This window comes from Onychostoma macrolepis, chromosome 11, assembly GCF_012432095.1.
Source record: "Onychostoma macrolepis isolate SWU-2019 chromosome 11, ASM1243209v1, whole genome shotgun sequence".
NCBI classification, from domain to species: domain Eukaryota; kingdom Metazoa; phylum Chordata; class Actinopteri; order Cypriniformes; family Cyprinidae; genus Onychostoma; species Onychostoma macrolepis.
The window spans coordinates 10,808,395-10,831,424 of NC_081165.1; the positions used below are offsets into that span (position 1 = coordinate 10,808,395).

At 35.7% G+C, this 23,030-nt stretch overlaps 1 protein-coding gene across 8 annotated transcripts in view; it reads left to right on the plus strand.

Annotated features, from left to right (window-relative positions):
• Positions 1–23,030, plus strand: part of cacna2d3 (calcium channel, voltage dependent, alpha2/delta subunit 3) — a 47,042-nt gene that overhangs the window by 4,576 nt on the left and 19,436 nt on the right. For 3 of the 8 annotated variants that reach the window (XM_058792164.1, XM_058792165.1, XM_058792166.1), the window contains 14 exons: positions 233–567; positions 1,552–1,633; positions 8,259–8,375; positions 10,705–10,764; positions 13,105–13,267; positions 14,954–15,085; positions 15,477–15,537; positions 15,732–15,882; positions 16,849–16,923; positions 17,044–17,133; positions 18,797–18,910; positions 20,813–20,891; positions 21,646–21,779; positions 22,324–22,341. In XM_058792164.1, coding sequence (XP_058648147.1) covers positions 458–567; positions 1,552–1,633; positions 8,259–8,375; positions 10,705–10,764; positions 13,105–13,267; positions 14,954–15,085; positions 15,477–15,537; positions 15,732–15,882; positions 16,849–16,923; positions 17,044–17,133; positions 18,797–18,910; positions 20,813–20,891; positions 21,646–21,779; positions 22,324–22,341 — 1,386 coding nt within the window. In that variant the 5' untranslated portion in view covers positions 233–457. Of the gene's footprint in view, positions 1–232; positions 568–1,551; positions 1,634–8,258; positions 8,376–8,666; positions 8,842–10,175; positions 10,313–10,704; positions 10,765–13,104; positions 13,268–14,953; positions 15,086–15,476; positions 15,538–15,731; positions 15,883–16,848; positions 16,924–17,043; positions 17,134–18,796; positions 18,911–20,812; positions 20,892–21,645; positions 21,780–22,323; positions 22,342–23,030 lie in introns of those variants that run through there. The other 5 variants (XM_058792167.1, XM_058792168.1, XM_058792169.1 and 2 more) reach the window with 4 other exon arrangements.

A 23,030-nucleotide genomic window follows, 5' to 3' on the forward strand; every position in this document is an offset into this window, starting at 1 on the left:
GGATCTCCTTCCCTAGGTTTACACACGAGCCTCACTTTCCAATCGCTTTTCCTCTCCCTAAACTTCTGCCTTTAGTACATGCACTGACCCGAAAGTGTCGTTCATCATAATATCAGCAGCGCCAGTAGTGAGAGCGCGCGCGTTAATTTGCTCATAATCAGCTCTGAGAAAAAGGCTGCGAGCGCAAAATAAGCATTTAAACCTGGTTTTGTTCTATATACCCCTAATGCAGGCATAAAAGCAAGGATCGATGTCAAAGAGGTCGTGGGGTGTGTGACAGCTGGGCGGAGAGACTGAAACTCCGGAGGCAGCACGCGCGCTGGGCGGCAGATGTGCGGCTGAATCGGCGCTCGGTGCTGTTTTTGTTACCGAGGGGAGAGAGACCGAGAGGAGGGGGAGTTCTAAAGGGTACCCGAGCCGCCGGCTCCGTTGCAGCGCAAGAAATTTTGGGGGAAGGATGCAGCGGAACCGGAGAATTCCTCTGATGCACCTCCTCTTGTGTGTGATGAGCGCGTGCTGGACGGCGCTGGAGGTGCGGGGGTCCCAACCGGAGATCCCCTTATCAGTGTGAGTAGAAGAGCATGCATGCACAATATTGAGAACAAATCATAATAATTGCATTTAACCTGTATGCATGTGTATAGAAAAAAGAGAGACAATTAGCTGTATTTTAAGAACCAATAAATGTCTACAGTACAAATAATAGATGCATTTATAATTTATGCGCATTGCATTGTATATAAATGCACGCAAAATATAGAGAAGCCTTAATAAACTGTAGACTATTTAATCTATGCACATTTGTAGAGAGAGAGGCTACAACTATCATTTATGAAGACTTTGGTCATATTTAAATGGATTAGCTTTTTTAATAATTAATGTGTATTTTATTATATTTAAAGATATGCAAAAAAGATAATTACTACATTTAATCAATAATCATAAGTATACTTAGAGAGAGGTTACCGATATGCTTTGTGATGTTATTGCGCTATTGTAATATTCTATTATCTCTATAATGCAAATATGAGAGGCTTTTATTATTTATGCACATTTTATTATATTTAAAGGTAAAAGGCCCTAATAATTGCTGTTATATGTATACAGCACGTACAAAAAAATGTCAGGTGATGTGCTTCATGTGATAAATCAACTGATTTGATTTGAGCGACAAATATAATTTACAGTAATATGATATAATCAACCTCACTACATTATGCTAATAAAACTCATTTTTAAGAGTCAGACCATGTATACAATTAATTTGATGCAGGTTTTCACTTTTTACAGTGTAGAATGGAAATACAGTATATGCTTTTATGGCTTAACTTTTTTTGTCATACAGTAAATGAGAAACACAAGGGAGAAACGTGGATTTAACCTACAAACCTACATGCTCTTATATGGACATATACAGTACAATACAATGATTACAAACAGTTACTGCTTGACTTTAACGGTTCTATTCCTAATCTATCATTATAGTATTGCTAATAATGGTGACATAATGGGTAGTAATTTCAGTGATTGAATGGCTTCTTCCCCCAACAGGGTGAAACTCTGGGCTTCAGCGTTTGGTGGTGAAATAAAATCAATAGCTTCAAAATACTCAGGATCTCAGCTCTTACAGAAGGTATTTCCCCCTCTCTCTCTCTCTCGCTCGCACACACACACTTGCATTGGCACACACACCTCATAAGAATACAGATGGCTTTGGCTTACAACATCCAGGTGTATAATCTGAGATGTTTGAGAGAGAGAGCAGGACAGGGAGTTTTTGGATAAGGCCCATTACACTTGGTTTCTTTCCCCCCGATCTGTCTTTTGCATCTAAACACCTGTGTAGGACTCGCTGGAATAGACAAACAGAATAATTGAATAAATGTGTGTCTCTTTATAAAGCATCTGATGATGCACTACACACTTTAGCCACATGGTGGCAGCTGATATTATGAACTGAGTGCTTCAAATCTTTTCTGGTCATCAGATTCAAATTTATGATATTTAAGGCATTTTGAGACAAATGTTGTACTTTTTTTTTTTTTTTGTTATGTAAAAACAGGGAAATTAGACACTGGTGCATAAAGCAGACATTTGACACCATAACAACCCCTTTTTGTTATTTTTTATTTATTATTTATCCATTCATATCGATTCATATTATGGAGTCTTTTTGGTGTGACGTACTGTAGATGGTTTATATATACGTAAGAACAATTCAATATTGATAACAACGTCAAAAGAGGAAAAAATGCACATGCACATATTGCAATATTAATATTTTATTATTAAAGTTCATATCTGTGCTGATATGTTGCAGATAAAGGGCTCCACCTGGTTTCTTTGTTCCACCACACCGTGTTGTAGCTATTACTGCTGTTTGAATGCACTATGCGGTGGCGTTATATACTACAGAACACACTTCATTTCCTCTCAGTTTCTATTGAAGGAAAAACAGTGATGGATGTTTTGAGATAACCCTCTCTCTCTCTCTCTCTCTGAAGTATTAATAAGTCTCTCAGTGTTGGTGTGAGATAAGAGCACAGCTCTCACCATCAGTGCACATATTATCGTCGTAATTACCTCCTCACAGAATGTGTGTACGTGACTCTTTAACTGAACTAGCCAGGGTCTGTTTATAAAACAGCGGAAATGAATGAAACTCAGGCTTTGAGAATTACAGCTGAGTTTTTTAATGTATGTTAGTGACTTTTAAGCGTCTGTAAAGGTGTCTATCTCTGTGTGTGATACAATGAGAGAGATATTAAAGACAATTGAGTTCTTTTTGTCTACCTACAGTACACTGAATGTTTAACTAAAGCTGAGATTTGGGGTCTATCTTTAGCTACAGGGCCCTCACTTACAGAAAAAATCTATAGTGTAGTCAGAGCCATTACCGGTGTTGTATTTATCCACTGATCCGAGACCAATGTGGCTGATTTACCTTGCATAATTGTTAACTGAATTATTCACCCAAAAATGAAAATTCTCTTTGTTTACTCACCCTCATGTTGATTCAAAAATCATTTGCTTTTATGTTTTTACTCTACAGTTCACAGTAACCGTGTCTGTAAAGCTCCAAAAAGGACAACATAAAGTCCATATGACCCATGTGCTAAACGCCAAGTCTTCTAAAGTGATAATATGAGAAATAGACTGAAATTTAAAGGGATACCAAAAAATGAAAATTAATTTACTTATCTGCATGTCTTTCCCATTTTATGACTTTCTTCTGTGGAAAATAAAAGAAGATATTTTGAGAAATGTCTGTTTTATTTATTTATTTTTTTTCCCTATTATGGAAGTCAGTTGGCTTCAATATTGTTTGGTTCCCAACATTCTTCAAAATATCTTCCATTGCGTTTCATGAAAGAAATAGTCATATAGGTTTGGAATGACATGAGGATGAATAAATGATAACCAAAAAATGATCTTCATTTTTTCGGGTATTATTTACTAATGAATCTCATTGTGCATATTTAAACTAGTACATCATGTCCATTACAAACACAAAAAACCATGAAACTTCATGACAATGTCTTCAAATCTGGCAATTTTGCATCGCACCATTTTTCATCTTAATATCTGAATACGTCTGTAAATTAAATTTCAGATCTTAGATGGAGATTATCAGATATCGACTTACATTTTAATTTGTTCCTTGCTAAAAAATACTATATGAAATATAGTGCATGAGCTCTTTTGATGAATGTAGGACAAATTTGGAAGATGGGCAACTAGGTAGATTACTTATGAATGCTAATCAAATGAATTAATGCAAATCAAATTATAATCTGTTACTGATTTCAAATGACATAAAATAAAGTCAATAACAATGTATTAGATTACACATTTTAGGTAAGACTTCTTATCATATTCTTTTGACCTAATTTGTTTGTCACGTGGAAGGACAATCTTGTGCCAATTTGATATAAAATTACAAAGAAGAATAAAAGGCAATGTAACTGAATTACAAGTGCTTACAAGTAATTTCTGGAATCTGTGTAATCTAAATTATATGTAATCAGCTACAGTAACACTGTTTATCGGTTTCCCATGGAAAAACACAGCATACGGGTTTAGAATGACATAAGGATGAGTAAATAATGACACAATTTTCGTTTTTTGCGTGAACTGTCCCTTTAAGGTGAGTGTTTACGATAGAAATCTGTTCTTAATTCAGTCATAAGCTTCAATAATGAACTTGTTCTACCATCCCACCCAAAATGATCTTTATCAACCTAAACGCACATACATACACACACACATTAACACATTGTAAAATGTCCCAGCCAGTTGTGTTCTCTCTTCATTGCCGTTTCTGCGTATGTTTGCACTTTTTCCCATCATCCTGCTCAGTGGGCGTGACCGATGGGTGGGGCTCAGCGCCAATAAACTGTCTGTCTGAAGAGCTAAAAGCAGAAAGGGAGGGATGAGGCAGCAGGCCGGTTCATTAAGGAGGATCGTTAAGAGTGATCATTAAGCTTGTTATGCAAAATTACCTGATTTTTACACAAAGGGGGAGAAAAACAGCCATACAGATGTCACCCTTTGTTGCTTTCAATCGCTGAAATTTCCACATCGCCGCAACAAAATAACAGATTGTACAAATACATTACCATTAAGCATCTTTACAGTCAGTAATTTTGTGGCATCTTGAGAATATGATGGAAAAAACGCTTTTGTCCAGTCACTCCCAGGACTGTTTCACAACAGTGTTTTGAATCAGTGGGGTGATCATCACTATTGATGAACGCAGCATTAATGGCTTTGATTATGGCTTTTTTGGTGCCGGGACGGAGGGTGAGGGGTGGGGAGGCAGGACAGGCGTGAAATGAACTGTTCCGCCTCAATAACCCTCCATGGTCTCTCTCTTAAAGGGGTAATTTGCTGCGTGGTGCTGCGATCTGTGTGTGGAAGGGGGTGTCGCTGTTAGAAACATGTTGTGGGATCTGAGATGTGCCAGAGTGTGTGTTTTCATGCAATGTGATGTCCTGTTGTCTTTTTTTTTTTTTTTTTCGTCTTTTTTTTAGGGGGTTTGTTTTGCTTACAGGGGCTTTTTTATTTTTTTATTTATGTCCTGTTGTTTTTAGAATAAAACTGAGAGATGTATGCTTGTTTCTTTTCTTTCTCTCTGTCTTTCTTTCTTTCAGAAGGGCTTTTTTAAAGTTAAAGAGACTGTGTTGAACATGTTTTGGGATCTGAGATGTGCAAGAGTGTGTGTTTTCATGGGATTAATGTCCTGTGTCTTTAAAAAAGACATGAGAGACATATGTATGCTTGTCCATTTTTCTTACTGGAAACTTATTTTTATCAAATAGTCTTTTTTTTTTTTAGTTAAAAGGGCTGTCTGGGACATATTTTTGGGTCTAAGATGTGCGAGTCTGTGTGTTTTCAGAGAATTTGTTTCCTGTTGTCTTGATAAAAGTAGATGAAAATTATATATATGTTGTGTATATAAAAGGACTGTGTTAAATTTTAGGATTTAGCTATTTTTTGTGTGTGGTTGTGTGGGATTTGTGTAGCGAGACATGAGAGAAATATGTATGTTTATCCATTTTTCTTGCTAGAAATTTGATCAGCTAGATCTTTTTTAAAGTTATAAGGAGTGTCTGGGACGTGTGTGGACAAAAACTGATTACTAAAAACTGATTTTGTATCAGAAAGGCCTTTTTCAATTTAAACAGACCGTAAAGAACAGGTATTGGGATTTGACACGTGCAAGAGTGTGTTTTCATGCAATTTATGTCCTGTTGTCTTTGAAAAATCTGAGATATGAATGCTTATTCATTTTTCTAACTGGAAACGTATTTGTATCAACTAAAATGAAAATATTTTCTGTTGTCTTGATAAAACTAGACATAAAGTATATACGGTATGTGTTTTAGCCTACTATAAATATTACATTTTTTACCCAAAAGGCTTTTTTAAAAAGTTGAAAGGACTGTGTTAAACACGTTTTGGATTTAGTGATTTGTGTGGATTTGTGTTTTCATGAAATCTCCTGTATTCTTTAAAATAGACTTGAGATATGTATGTTTATCCTTTTTTTTTTAATACAGCAATTTTTATTTTTTATCAGATTAGCCTTTTGTAAAGTGTAAAGGACTGTCTGAGACACATTTTTGGATCTGAGATGTGTAAGTGCGTGTTTTCAAAGGATTTATGTCTATTTATACTTGATAAAAGTATAGGTATAAGTTATATATCTGTTTTACTGAATATATTAGTTCTTTACACAAAGGGTTTTTTAATAAATTGAAAGGATTGTGTCAGTGATTGTGTTTTGAGTGTGTTTCGTCACAAAATTTGCGTCCATGTTTCGCTTAACCCAAACTTAATTTGATCAGAAAGGCTTTTTTCAGGTGTGGTGTAAGCCTGCAGGCGTCGATGCCCGAGTGTGTTTGAATAGTCTAATATCACAATGCCCGTTGAGTGCTGTTGCTTCAGGTGTCACTTGTACTGCAGACTCAGCGTTGTCTGAAGTGTAGTTCATTATCCAGACTCGCCCAGGCTTGACAACTTATTATCTTTCTCCTGAATTCTGACTCCATTTCAATTACCCTCCAACAATGCGTGGCCCTTTCGACAAGCCCCGCCCAGCCTCCTCAAAGCAGCCCACCCACAGCGCTCTGCCTCCACCAATAATACACACTGCAGCAGCAGTTCCACCAATTACGGCGACAAGATTGAGCTCGTTATCTAGAGAGGATTTGTCTTATCAGCCAATCAGAGCGGCCACTGTCAGAGAGCGGCGCACGACGGCATGCTTATCTGAAGACTTGTGGCACTAACTCGAATGAGACAGACAGCTGTATTAACGCAGAGACAATGCAAACCGTAGGTCATGGAGACTTGTAGAGGCCTCTTCTTACCGTCCCCTGTCTCTCCATCAATGTCTCTCCTCATTTTTTATCTCTGTTTGTCTCGTCCCTCTTCCACAGCCACACACAATTGCCTCCTTCAGATTTGCATACATCTAAATGTCCCAGTTCATCACTATTTATTGATCACAGACAAATGAACTTGTCATGCTGGACATTGATCCGTTGAACTCATGTTTGGAGGTATCACACTATCCATTAGACCAAAGGAATAGATGATTATTGGTCCCTCACTGTCATCATTAGCACTACTTGTGCTAAATGTGTTGATTTAGTGAAGTTTAGTTTAAGTTTTATGTCTGATTTTTTCAGATCTTTGAAGGAGATATTTGTTTTAGGATTTTCTATAGAGATTAACAAAGCAAAGACTTATAAAGGATCCATTGAGATTATTTAAAATGCTTCAATGTGAAACACACACACACACACACACACACACACAAACACACACACACACACGGACATTCATGGGCGTAATGGTTTTTATACTGTACAAACTGTATGTGCTATTGCCCTACACCAACCCTACACTTAACCCTACCCCTTACAGGAAACTTTGTGCTATTTCAGATTTTCAATACACTCCATTCTGTGTGATTTATAAGCGTTTTGAAAAGTGGGGACATGGGGTAATGTCCTGAAAAGTCACCTTCTCCTTGTAATACCTATGTCATACCCTTGTCATTATACAAATGTATGTCCTCATTTGTCACAAAAACACGCACACACGCACACACACACACACACACACACACACTTGTAAAGCTATCTTTGTGGGGACTTGCCCTATTGTTGTTTTTTTTTTGCTGACGTAATGATATTGTCTATCCACTACCCCTTACAGAACCCTTTCTGCATTTTTATATTTTAGATAAGCATCATTTAGTATTTTTATTTTATTTTTAGGTTTTGCTACCAAATGCCCCACAATAGAGAAGAAACCTCTACACACACACACACACACACAAATAGCATCAATAGAAGTAAAGAATAAAATGATCTGCTGCATTAAAGAGTACAAATATGAATGCAATTAAATTAGTTATTTAATTTCTATTTGCTACTTTTTTGTTACAGCCTAATGTTTCCAATGTGCTTGTCTGAAATATTTTTTTGTAGGCTAATAATTGTTCTAATTCATGCAATTCTTTGACCATTACCAGACAAGCTGCATTAAAAATAGATCTATTTCAAGTTTGACTTTATTTGATGTGTTAAATTACAGAAAACATGTGCGTTATATTTAAAGATGTTTGTATTGTTCAAAGAATTTTTTAATCCACAAAATGTCATTCAGACTTGAACACACTATAGTAAAATGTCTGTCGTGCGTAAATTCACTGCGTAATATATGACCCGTTTATTTCTCTTTAGAAATACAAGGAATATGAGAAGTCGGTGCGAATAGAGGAGATCGACGGTGCAAAATTGGTGAAAAATGTGGCGCAGAATATGGAGGAAATATTTCGGAAAAAAGCGGAGGCCACACGAGTAAGTAACTTAAGTGGAAAATAACTGAATATGTTCTGCTTGCGACTGTTTTATTTTTAAACTAATGGCCTTAGCGTACGCTTAATATTTTTGTTCATATAATTTGGAATGCTTTCTATTATTATTAGCTATTTTTCAAGTGAATTTACGATTTTTGCATGAATTCCTATTGTTTCAGTCAGCATTTTTCATCACTCATCTATTGTCTTGGATGCTGCAGCCGCAACAGCTTTATTTATTACTAACGTATAAAAAGCCTCTCGATTAAAGCTTCTCCCTTCTATATGGAAGAACATATAGATTTTCCCGTTACAGCCAGCTCATGCCGTTATTCTTCAGAGGGACACACGCGGTCCAGGCTTTAATTGCCTGTGTGTGTGGAGTGTGTGGAGGAGATAGGCTTATCTAACTCCTGCAGATACACACTGTCACTTTATGATGCAATGGAGTCGGTTTGCCATGAAAGGTAAAACCCATGAAATACACCTCATGCATTTATAGCTTTCAACTGCGTATACTGATTTTATAAAATGCATGCGCGTATTTATGCGAAATAAATTTACACGTTTGTCGGATTTGAAGGGAGTTGATGCAATTTATACCACAGAAATCCAAGTGCATTGCAGCACATTTTATTTCGTTTGAAAATAATTCTACAAATATGGGAAAACATCATTTTAACACTTTCGTTTCATGTTTGTATCCAGAGTGGTTTTATTTTTCAATGATTTCCTGCTGGCAATGTACGCGGAAATAGTTTATCTAGGCTATCTTAAATATATATATATATATATATATATATATATATATATATTAAACAAACCACTAATGTTTTTGTTATATAACCTACTTGTGATATGTTAAATCTATAATAAATTGACAAGTGATGTCCTCTTCTTATGCTGACCTACTCAAGCGCGCGCATCTTCTGTTCACGAGCATATGACACAGAGGTAATCTGCGCGCTGACTAACATATTTCACTAAAATATTGTTTGAAAGCTGTTTAAAAGTTGGGTTAAATAATCAACTAGGTAAAAAACTATACGCTGTCTTTCAGGGCTGTCGATAACTCTGAAGAACTCTGTCGTCTGTGAAATTTTTTAGGGTGTAATTTAACAGTTCAGCTGCAAACTAATAGTTCTAAGCGTTATTTAGACTTTTCAAACAAAATGGCTCAAATGTTAATGTTTTTAGAAAATATTTCTGATTTAAATCTCTACCGAAACCACAAATGCGTATTGGTCATGTTTGTTAAAGTTCAGACCGATTATAATAGCAACGGAAAAAAGCGTCGTGTTGGGACTTACCTCCTCAGGTAAACGCGCTATTCAGTTCGCTAGCGCCGCCTGTTCGCCGAGAGGTGAAAATACGCGCTCTAGGCCCTAACTAACTCGTGATTTAGCTTTTGTGGTTAATGAGGCGATTAAAAACACTATTGAAATGTATTTGTGTGTAAAAAGAACACACAAGCCACCCCCAGCCTTTTGTTTCGACTGTCTTTTGGGGTCAAAACCAAAAGACAGTTTATAGGCTAATTCACACCCTGTTTGTATCTAAAACATATTTAGAATTCAACATATTGCTGACATGCATAAATCAAGACTTTGTTTTTCAGGAACATAACCTCATTTTATTATTATTATTATTATGTTTTACAGAGCAGCTTGGCTTATATTTCTAGAGGGTGTTTATAAATTGGCACAAAGCCTCTTTTTTGGTTATGTTCCTATAATTTCCTCGAAATGCGACAAGTATTAATTATTTTTCCTAAAGCGCTTTGTGGATTGGAAGCAATTATACCGGCATGTAACTAAAAATGCATGCCAGCAGTTTTCAATGACAACAAAACATACACTGTCCTTTACACACACACACAACATTGTATTTGCCGCAAGGCAACACGCACATGATATACAACCTGTTTGCAAGCAGCAGGTAAACTAAACTGTTTCGTTTTTACTTTAAAGAGGTCTCCTTATACAATTACTTTTATAAATAATTCAGTATGACTATTTAATTCATAACTCTTTATGACTGGGGTTGTCCGGTGACTGTTTCTCAGGGTCAGTTTATTATTGAAAGTCAATTTATGAGTTCATGTATAATCAAAGGAATTTTAAATGCATGTTAACTCATGATCAGATAAGCATTATAATATATAGTATATTTGTAAATTACTTATTATATGAAAGTTATAAAATGTGTTTTACATAGAGGTTCATCATCACAAATGTCTGCATTGTGAAAGCTCTCACAGCCCATCAAGATGAAATCTTTGTGTGTTGCCATCAATCATCTAAGTTTCTGCTGTTTTCTCTGTCATCTAGAGGCTTGTAGAAGCGGCAGAAGAAGCTCATCTCCAGCATGAGGAGAACCCTGACCTACAGGTGAGAGAGTTTGTACACTTGTACACTATGTTTTGCAGTATTATATGTGATGATTTCAGAACCATGGACAGTTCTTTGTTCAGAAACAAAGAAAAACCCAGTCGTTCTAATGCTCTGATGCCACTTTGTAGCGTCAGAAATATCCAAACCCATCTAAAATCACATGCATATTCATTTTTAAAATGCTCCTGTTGTCATGGATGTTTCATGGGGTGTTATATGGAAATTGTATTGTGATCTTTAGAATAGCCTCTTAGGGGATGTTTTAACTGTAAAGTCCCTCACACTCCTTGCTGTAATCTTGTGGCCCTGCTTTATGCAAATGTCCTGTACATGACCTCCAGCTTAGTTCTTGAAGTGAATTATTTTTATATATATATATTTATGTGTTGGAAAGCCCTCCCCTCTCTCCGGCCTCCGCACTCCGACTAAGATAAATGACTTCACGTTGACTGCGCTATTCAGGGACAAATGGAAAATTCACTGAAGCAAAATACGTTTAAAATAATGGTATCCCCCCTCAGTAATGAATTCATGCGCTCACTCTGTTATACGTAGGAATACATTTCCAATGATTCATAAATGTTTTTTTATTCACGTAACTAATTATATTGAAACAGTCAGATTGCAGCCTCTATATTTCAGTATGTGGTTTTTGTAAAATAAATCTTTTTGCTAAACAGAAGGATGCTTATTCTAGGGCTTCAAACTCTTTATTGTAACACATTCAGTCATATTTATACACACATTAATTCAATCATTTTTTCACTCATTTTTTAAAATAATTTGTATATATTCTGCATGTATATAAGTATGTACATATCTATCACATACATATCTCAATGTATATTTATTATAGGAATGAATATAAAAAATTACTTTCTAAAATAATTTGTAGCCCTAATAACACTTTAGTCAGTAGAACTTTAATATATAGACAGCAATAAAGAACAAATTTTTGTGAATGTTGTTACTGATTTTGATGACGATCAAAGACATCAGGGCATTAAAAATGCTATATTACCTTTTATTATATAATAAAAAAGCACCAAAAATATAGGATATGACATGGATGTTGTTATCGTTGAATTTTTTTCCCCCGCCTCAGTGTAAGTATATACAAACTAGTCTGGCCGAGAGTGAATGTTTCTAAAGGTCTGGATGAAACGGTTCTGACCGTGACTCTTTGAATGAGGAGTTCTGACTCAGAACCCACTGAGACCGGGATTCGGTCGGGTGTGCAGCACCTGCTCCTGCTGTTTGTTGATAACCCTCAAAAGCTTGTCGCAGTGCTGTCAGAAATGCTGAGTGTGGAGCGTTTCTCCTCTCGACTCCGCTCCCCCTCCGCCCCTCCAGGGGTGTATCACCGGAGCGCCCAGCCGTGGTATGAGCTGTCATTGCTGGGCTTTGTACTGATGCCCCCCTCCCCAAAAGGAGCTGTAGTCAAGTGCATACACACATACACACACCACTTAATGATAAACACAAAGGTGTTACCAAGTACACTCACCTAACAGATAGATAGCCTCTTTTCACAGAATGACCTCTGGTCCAGTAAAGTGAGAGGTAGTTTAATCACGCAGGGCCTCTGGACACAATCTAAATGTTCTTCGCCCGTTATCCTTTATAGTTCGACTGGGGCAACGGTGTGAAATGTTTGTGTGTGTGTCGTGCTATCCGTAAACTAACATTTTTAATGCTTTAGTTGCACCATTTTTTTTTTAGCTCACAGAAGTGTTTGAAACTGTGCCCATATTTGCAAAGTCTGTATTCAAAAAGTCAGAACATTTTTGGAGAAACATCAGAGCCAAAGTTGATACTTAAACATTACAGATTTCTTTGAAGTCCCTGTAAGATTATATTTATTAATGTTTGTTTACTCACCATTTATGTGATCGAAAATATGGTAAAAACAAATTTTAAATGTAATATATTCCTGTGATGCAAAGCTGAATTTTCAGCATAATTACTTCAGTTTTTGATGTCACATGATCCTTGAGAAATCATTCTAATATGCTGACTTGCAGCTCAAGAAACATTTCTTATTATTATTAATGCTGAAAACAGTTTTGCTGCTCTGAAATTTTGTGATAAATTCTTTTTCTGGATTTTTTGCTGAAAATTCAAAAGAACAGCATATATATATATATATATATATATATATATATATATATATAAAAAAAAACTTACTGACCACAAACTTTTAAATGGTAGTGAACTGTAACATAATAAAATGAATATTAATAATATTGCTAGCAATGTAAATTTTTTCATTTGCATTTTCTTTTTTCCAGCCTGACACGTCTATATTTATTTGTTTTGCTCATTTCTTTCCTACAGTACGAGTATTTCAATGCAGTGCTTATAAATGAGGTGGATGAAGACGGGAACAGTGTGGAGCTGGGAGGAGAGTTTCTCCTGGAACCCAACGATCATTTTAATAACCTATCCGTCAACCTCAGCCTCAGCGTGGTGCAGGTGCCAACCAACATGTACAATAAAGGTAATGCATCCTGTTTTTACCTGGACATACAGGATATGAGGTGTGATTCAACCAACATGACACATTGATTGGTTGATGGCAGTACAAGAATACGCACAATCCCAAAACTGGTTACTATCCCGAGCAGCAGGATGGGAAAAACATCAGTTCTTTCATGCTTTTAAGAGCCCTCTGAAAATTGAGAATTGGTAAAACATCTGCTGTAATATAAAGAAATATTTTTTATTTATATGTTGCCTGCAAGAAGTGTATTTTATCACCAGAACGGTTATCTGGTGATGGTGCAGTTTCACCATCTACCAGCAGGGGCAAACTGCTTAAAGTTGCGATGAAATGGATGTAGCAGCAAATCTTTTCTTCCATATTATGACATATATCCAAGTGAAATGGAATATCTTATTAAAAAAGAAAGAGAAAAGAAATACGTGCATGAATGAATTATTCACAGTGAAATCAATAGCATGCATTTAGAAAATAGATTTTCATTAAAAAAAAAGTTTGGAATCATTGAGTTAAAAAAATATAAAATTAGAAATAATAATGTTATGAAATATTATTATAATTTAAAATAACTTTTATATATTAAAAATGTAATTAATTGATCAATTATTACTGGTGCTCAGTTTTTAATAGTTCTTATTACTTATCAGTATTGAAAACCATTTTTTTTGTATTTAGTAGAAGCTATGATGCTTTTTTTCAAGATTCTATGGCAAATAAAAAACGGTTTTAAAAAGATTACATTATAAATGCTTTTATATGACTGCACTTTTGATCAATTTAATGTGTCCTTGCTGAATAAAAGTAATATATATACATATATATATATATATATATATATATATATTTTACCCCATACTTTTGAATGGTGGTGTATCGCTGTTCCTGTATCATAAAAATATTAAGCAGCAAAAACAGTTTTAAAATGATTCCAAACCTTTAACTGGTACTATAAAAACAAGTTTACAGTTCATGTTGTACATGTAAGGGGATAAATGTAGCTATTTAAGGGTCCTCTATACAGATTAATTGAGAAACGGAGAGAGTAACTTGATTAACAGTTTAAAAGCTTTAAATGTGCCGTTATATTTCACAACAAAAAGCTCCTGGGTGTCCTAACAGAAACTGCCCCACGTTGCGGAGTGAAAGATAGAGAGAGTTAAGTTAGTATGTCATAGAGCAGTGATAATAGCCAACCACCTCAGGTCATTCTGAAGTTACTGATCCAAGAACGAACTCTTCAGTGTCACTGCAGCACTACGGGTCAATAACTACCTGGGGACGACGCAATGAGCAAAGCCAAGGGCTCGATGCCCCAGCGAAGAGTGCGGTGAGAACAGAGTAATCACTCTTAAAGTAGCTGTTCGCTTTGTGATCTGTGGATGCCGCAGTGGCCGCTCACGCATGGTGGATGCGCCTCGTCCCTTTGTGTGCGCCCGTAATGGCCTTTCAATGGTGGCGCTTTGTGTGCTGGAGGACAAAAGCAAAGGGTTTTTTATGGAGTCAGGTTGGACTCGGAGCAGAAGGAGGGGTGGAACTGGATGAAGTGATTTAACCGCTCCGCTTTTGGCTTGTACGACGAATGAAAGAAGGGTTAAAGGTCAAATTAGAACTCTGTTATTGCAGTGATTGCAAATGATGCTTCAAATAAACTTTTTCTCACTCTTTCTCTCTCCGTCCTTTTAGACCCTGACATAGTTAATGGAGTCTATTGGTCGGAAGCCTTGAATAAAGTTTTCGTGGATAACTTCAAAAGGGACCCAACTCTTATTTGGCAGTACTTTGGAAGCGCTAAAGGTTTTTTCCGACAATACCCAGGTGCGTAATGTTGCATTATGTCAGCGCAGGAATTGATGAAGATCAAACTGGCTGATTTCACTAATGTTTTAATTTTACAGACCATCAGAGAGGACATAAGAGAAAATTCATTCCATTAATCAAAGCCTGTGGCGGACTAAATCACATCTTACATCTTATAGCATTATGCCAAATTTACATATATTAGCTATTTGTGCTAAACAGATGTGGTTAAAGAGCTGAACCGGCAGAGATGTACCATCTCTTTGATTTCTAACTACAGAGTCTGCAAACTATAAAACAGTAAATGTGAAACATTGAATGAAGTTATTAAGAACAATTCTGTGATATGGATGTATATGTGTGTGTGTGTGTATGTGTATATATTTTTTTACACCATGTGTTTTCCCAGGTGTGAAATGGCATCCTGATGAACATGGTGTAATTGCTTTTGACTGTAGGAACAGAAAATGGTATGTACAACTTTCCTGCTTTAAATGATTCTTGAAATGTCTTTTTTCTGCTTTTTATTTGTTTCCTGGTGGTGAGTGTAATCAGTAAGCGTTTGTTTTATTTTAAAGAATAGAGTCCATTAAAACCAAACCTTTTAGTTGGTTTCTTAATACTTTACGTGTGAATTCATCTATTTGCAATTCTGATCTCTCAGGTATATCCAGGCGGCCACTTCTCCTAAAGATGTAGTGATTCTGGTGGATGTCAGTGGCAGTATGAAGGGTTTAAGACTGACTATAGCCAGACAGACGGTCGCTTCAATACTGGACACGCTCGGGGATGATGACTTCTTCAACATTATTGCAGTGAGTTCAACAGAGAAAGCTTTCTCAAGCTTTGTCTTCTTCTTATCCATTTGTTTTCATGAATGTAGATATCATTCCAAATGCAACTAATCAGTTTCCACGACCTCAATCCAAACCTGAATTATTAACAATAAAGTAAAAATGACTCTAGAACAGTGGCTGTGGTAAACTTCATCTAACAGGGTTTGCTAGATAAGATAAATGTTAAATGTCAAAATGAAAATGAATTTAATTTAATATATTTTTTAAAATGAATGATAATTTATTATATTTCATTAAATTTATTAAATTTATTATTATTATAGAAATATGACAAACAAGTATTTGGGTTCAGTAAGATTTTTTTTTAAAGAAAACAAGGATGCATTAAATTGATGAAAATATATTTCTGTTTCTAAATAATGCTGTTCTTTTGAACTTCTAGTCATCAGAGAATTCTGAAAAAAGTATGGTTCATTCTTTTTACATAGCATTTTTAGCAATAAAAATAATAATACATGTTTCTTAGGCAGCAAATCAGTATATTAGAATGATTTATATTAGAATATTATATTCTAATATATTAGAATATTAGAATGAACCACCATCATTACACTGAAGACTAGAGTAATGATGCTGAAAATTCAGCTTTGATCACAGGAATAAATTACATTTTAAATGTATTACAACGGTTATTTTAAATTGTAAAAGTATTTCACAGTATTACTGTTTTTATAGTGTTTTGATCAAATAAATTCAGCCTTGGTGAGTATAAGAGACTGCTTTCAAAAACCTGACCAACCCCAAACGTTTTTAATCAATTTGTTTTGTTTTAAAACTTACAACTTGTTCATACACTTCAAAAAAAGCAAGGGAATTTGTTTAAAATCCATAAGTGAAATAATTAGTACCCTATAAGATGTCAATTAATTTGAAACCCCGTTTTTAATTAACGCTCACTGTGTCTAATATTTCTTGTGTTTCTAGTACAACCAAGAGATCCATTATGTGGAGCCCTGTCTAAACGGCACTCTCGTTCAAGCTGACAGTACTAATAAGGATGTATGTCTTTCTCTTATTAAACAATGGCACACATTTTCTGGCAATAATTACCTAATTTTCAGTGAAATTAGGACTCTTAAAACATATCTGAAAGCCATTCCACTTGTTCTTATTCATCAGCACTTTAAAGAGCATCTGGACAAGTTATTTGCCAAAGGAATCGGACTCCTGGGCAATGCACTGACTGAGGCTTTCACTATCTTAAATGAGGTGGGTGAAGATTACCAAAAGCGTGAGATTACAGAGGTCCGGTATCATGACAGCTCTCCGTTCTGCTCCCGCACAAGTGTGTGTGTGTGTGTTGTCTCGCTGTTCCAGCCCCTCCTCGAGACACCTCTATCTCTCCCTGTGATTAATTGTGGTAATTGGCAGCACTGATTAATACGCTGATGAAAGAGAAAGCAATTGCAGACGAGATAGTGCTCAAAGTCGGTCCGGTTGCGCCCTTTATCTCTCTTTTCTCAGACCACTAGTCTCGTGGAAAGAGCAGAGGGGAGAAACGCAGAGACAGAAAGGAGGATAGGGTTATATCTGTATTTGTCACATTCATTAGAGCCAGTCCATTAATATGGTAATCGTAAAAACCTGAGTCCGGCCCCTTTAAAGGACCGCATACTGTGTTTGTGTCTGATTGGTTGAAAGTATAAAAAAAAGAACGAAGTAGACGTAGCAGTCTTTGACTTTTCGAATGACATCATGCACTGCACCGCAGTAAAGTTTGTTTGGTGGAAAAGACAATAGTAGAGAATCCAAAGCCTGATTATCACCAATAATGCAGGTTATTATAGCAGTAAAATGTATCCTTCTAAATACTATATAGCGTTTTCTGCTCAGTCTATCTGTAAATATTGAACTCTATATGCATCAAAGAATCCTAAAAAAGTATCACATTTTCCACAAAAAAATTTAATATATTTCAACATTGATAACAATAAGAAATTATTTTAAGCACCAGAACATCAATACTTTATTAGAATGATTTGTGAAGTATCATGTGACACTAAAGACTGGAGTAATGATGCTGAAAATTCAGTTTTGCATCAAAGAAATAAACATTTAAAAATATATTAATATTTTAACACACATATATATATATATATATATATATATATATATTTGATTAAATAAATGCATTGGTGTCCATAAGAGCCCTCTTTCAAGAACATATTAACAAAACAAAAATATAACCAACTTACCTTTAAAAATACAATTTTAACTCACTTTTTATATGATATTGCATAGTTTATTATTATTATGTTTTGTTTCTTATTATTATAAATTTCTACTAGATGACTTTTGAACCGTACTGCAATTCTAACCTTATATTATCTTTTTGTTTGTACATTATCTTGTCTGTTGTCTGCATATTACAAAGATTTGATCAAAACATGCAATACTTTGCAAACAATGCTGATGCATTGTCACCTGTACAGTAATCACACACATACTGTATGCAACCAACTTAACCATAAGATAACTAAACAATAAAATATTCAAAGGATGTGCTATTTTGTGTCCGAAGTTAAGCTACTGATACTGCTATACAGAAAAAAAGTACAGTAGTTAATTTAGGGTTATTGCTACTTTAGGCACTCTTGATATTGACCAATTAGCATCCAGGATGTATCATACAGCATAAACACAGTATCGGATATAGCTCTTTTTAGACTGGTGATGTAGATGCAGAAACCATTTTGAAGACAATTTCCTGTCTGATTCTGCTGTTAAGTTTTAGCTTTATGTGTTAGTGAATCTCTATAAGGCTGATAGTTTTAGTTTATTCTGTCGAGCTGAATTCTCATTCTCATAATGAAAAGTCTCTCTCTCTCTCTCTCTCTCTCATGTCTCCTTATCGCTCCCTCTCACTGTGCAGATTAATCAAACCGGCCGAGGAAGTTCATGTAGTCAGGCGATCATGCTGATAACAGATGGAGCTACTGCAATGTACGATGATGTTTTCGCCAAATATAACTGGCCTGAGCGCAAGGTAAGATTAATAAAATGATCAAAAGGAGGTTTTCTGCACATAACAACCACATTTTCAGTTTAAAAGCATCAAAATCATAAATATGTATCATTAAATCTTACTTGAGATACATTATAAACTGCAGCATTATTTCTTTCAAGTATATTGGTTTGTTTCCTGCCTAAGTGCAGCGTGTTTTCTCTTACTTTATGGATTTAGTTATGATTGCTTTTTTCACCCCAGCACAAGTGTAAAATTCCCCTTTGAGATCATTTTGACATTTTGAAGAATTATGTTTGGCTCCTGCGGTGGTTGTCTGAAAAAGTGTGTTAATGTATATTGAATTGCTGACAGCACCAGCTTATTTGACACTCTTCAAACATGGGAGAAAGTGTTGAATAAACTGATTTGGAGGGTTTGCTCATGTAGCTGCCCTTGGCGGTGCTGAATCAGTCACCCGATTGACCCTCTGAACCAGTGTTTGCCGACTATGGCACAGGTTGCGCTACCAGACATGTTCATAAAGCATTCGGCATTCAGGTGAACATGTTAAGCGAACATTTCTGGCCTGTATTTGTCGCATGTGTAAGTCTGCGTCTCATGTCCTAATCGGCGGGGGGAGAAATGCGTTTTTACAGCATGCAGAAGGAGTGTGTGTGTGTGTGTGTGTGTGAATTGTCGTTGGCCTACTGCGGTGTAACCGCTCAGTATTGGTTGGAATCAAAAACCATTTATACATGGGAGACAGGAGCAATGTACTGAGAAATGGAGGGATGGAGAATGAAAAAGAGGAAGGGAGAGGGAGAGAGAGAGAGAGAGAGAGAGAAAAATGAGTGCGCAAAGAAGAAACATTGTGAGGAATGGTTGCGTTTGTACAGCCGTATCTTGAGACCACCTTCATGTGCACAAATTAATAAATAAAATGTAAAAACATTAAAGGATGTACATTTTGGACAAGATCATCTATTAAATAAAAATCTTTTTTGTTCTCTATACTCACATCTTTGGTTGTTGCATTTGGCTTTTTTTCTTCCCCAGCAAGAGCATCTTGACACATGCATTTAATAATGTTTTAACTTGACAAAGAAACTACAATATTAATTTTTGCATTGTTTAGATGCATTTCTCACTTGACATTGCCTTTAAAAAAATGTAATACAGGCTGTAAGCAGGGTTGTTACTGTAAACTATTAAAATAATTTTTACTAATTGAAATAAAGCTGAAATAAAATAAAATATAAATATCAGATGAAAAACTTCCTAAAATTACTAAAACAAACTGAACTAAAAATAAATTAAAACTATACAGAAGTATAAAAACTAGTAAAATGACAAAAACACATAGGACAATTACTAAAACTGAAACAAAAAATATAAAAATAAAAACTAATTCAAAATATTAATAAAAACTTTAATAGTATATAAATAATACTAAAACTACACTGGATTTAGGGCCCTGTGTTTTTAAACAGTCTAAACTGATTTGAATTTTTAAAGAAAAGAAAAGAAAAGAATTGATCATCGCTGAGTACTCATGCAAGGTCTGGTATCTAAAACTGAATCTTAAAACATATGGTGAACAATTTTCCCAGTTGGTTTGTTGCACCAGTTGTGTAATCAAGTAAATGCGCCAAGGCAGTTGTTTTCCAATGAGTAATCAAGTAATCAGGATGTACCCTGACTGTGGGAAACAAGCAGATTCTTTGGTTTAAATTCAGAGATATGCTGCATGTGTGGTTTTCAGCATGGAGAAACAAAGAGAAACAGAGAGATGAAAAGTAACAGATCAACATTATTGCATTAATATTTGTGTGTACGAATTCAGCTTATTTGAAATCGTAGCATGCCAAGCTAATATCTACTCATGTGTAAAAGAGTTTACATTGTAGGAGTTAAAAGATACTCTTTTCTTTTTCTCCATAGGTTCGTATATTCCCCTACCTGATCGGCCGTGAATCTGCGTTCGCTGATAACCTAAAATGGATGGCGTGTGCCAATAAAGGTTTGTGATTTTTTTGGGGGGGAGGTGGATGATCTTCCAAATGACGAGCTGAATTTGATTTACATTCCATTTTAATTTTTGCTAATTAGTTAATTAATTATCCTGGCTGGGTTTTGCTGGTCACGGAAGCTAAACCCAGCGTTGTGGGTTTATTGGTGTGAAAGCTGGAGGAAATCACGCGGGTGTTGAGTGCTTGATGGGAGTGTGACGGAAACTGGCTCAACTCGCAGAGCTGACATGCAGAGGTCAAGGGTCAACTGAGCCTAAATCACTCTTCCTGTCAGCTCGGCTCCCGTGGCTACACAGCGTTGATCACTCCCATGTGCCCACGCCACGGATGACTGGCTGCGGGGATGAGGAACGCAGGCACACACACACACACACACACACACCCACACACACCATGCTGAGAGTTTCTAGCCCTGCACCTGGAGCCTCTGCAGTAGTACATGCACATTTTCAACACTGCCAAATGGATGGAAAATACATCTGATAATCAGCCAGTATATTGTAATCATGGGGTCTATAACATTTGAGGTCTATAAACCTCAAAGGTGCTTTTATTTGTACAGTAAGCTGTAAAACCGTAATATTGTGAAATATTAGTACAATTTAAAATAACTTTTCTATTTATATATATTTTAAAATGTAATTTTACTGTTATATACAGTATACATACTGTATATATATATATATATATATATATATATATATGTATATATAGGTTAATCTGCAATGTTGCTGTGTTGTGCAGGTTACTTTAGTCAGATCTCCACGCTGGCTGATGTTCAGGAGAACGTGATGCGGTATTTGCACGTGATGAGCAGACCTAAAGTTATCGACCATGAACATGACACAGTGTGGACTGAAGCCTATGTGGACAGCGCAGTAAGTATAAATAATCACGCCGTGTTGTGTGTGTACAGCATCCGTATCCCTTACAGAAACGTACAATGTGAACCATAGTTTCTGCAAAAATACGATTGTTACTAAAATAAGATACCACACTTTTAGTTATAAATCACCACAGTTATCAAAAAGAAAAAATTACAGAAAAGAAACTTCTTACACTGTATTATTATTTTATTATTTATTTACAGTACAACTGTAGTAACTATGGTATTTTAGCAGAAATCAATGCCACTATGGTACATTTTTGTAAAGGGTTTGCTAAGGGTTTGTCTAAAACATCCAAAGTATTTTCTCTACAAAGTCTATGTGTTTTTTACAATCATTCACCTTCATAAAATGCAACTCAGTCCTCATTAGTAGCTCAGTAAACTCCCCGAAGGTCTCATCAAGACACTCTTCCATTCAGTGAGCACTACGAGAAGCAGATCAGGTCACACACCGTGCAGTGTGTCTCTTGTATGTGTGTAGACGTGAGCACATGTCAATGACACGTATTATTTTTCTCCCTGTGTCCCTATAGCTCGCACAGGCGCACAAGGTAACAGTCGTAACCGGTGTCTCTATGGCTCTGTTCCCAAACCTAGCGAGCTGCCTACGGAGGCAGCATTTTAAGGGCACGCACAGCACGAAGGCTGTTCCTCCTAAGATAGCTAATAACAGCCAAATTTCGATGACAGCACGTAGTGAACCAGGCAATCCCAGAATGCACTGCAACAAGTTTAAAAGGGGGAAAAACAGATTGTAGATAGACTTTCAGAAAAACAAGGTACAAAAGGTGTCACTGGGGTGGTACTCTTTTATAAGGTACAGATTTTTACCTTATTTACCCCTAAAAGGTGCATATTAGTACCTTAAAGGTGTCGATATAATTACCATTTAAAGCAATTTTCATTTTAATATGCTACTTTGCTGCTCAAGAAACATTTCTTCTTATTATTAGTGTTTTATTTTTTAATTGTCTTTTTTTTCTTGCTTAATATTTTTATGGAAATCATAATACACTACCATTCCAAAGATTTCTGTTTTATGCAAAAAATAAATAAATAAATTCAACAAGTTCACTTTAAATGATTAAAAAATGGACAAAAAATGTTCTTGTGAGCTTTCTATTCATCAAAGATTTCTATTAAAAAACTGTTCTTTAACATTGATAATAATAATAACCATTATTAATAAACTAACATAACCACTAATAATAATAAATGAGCTGCAAATCTGAAGGATCAT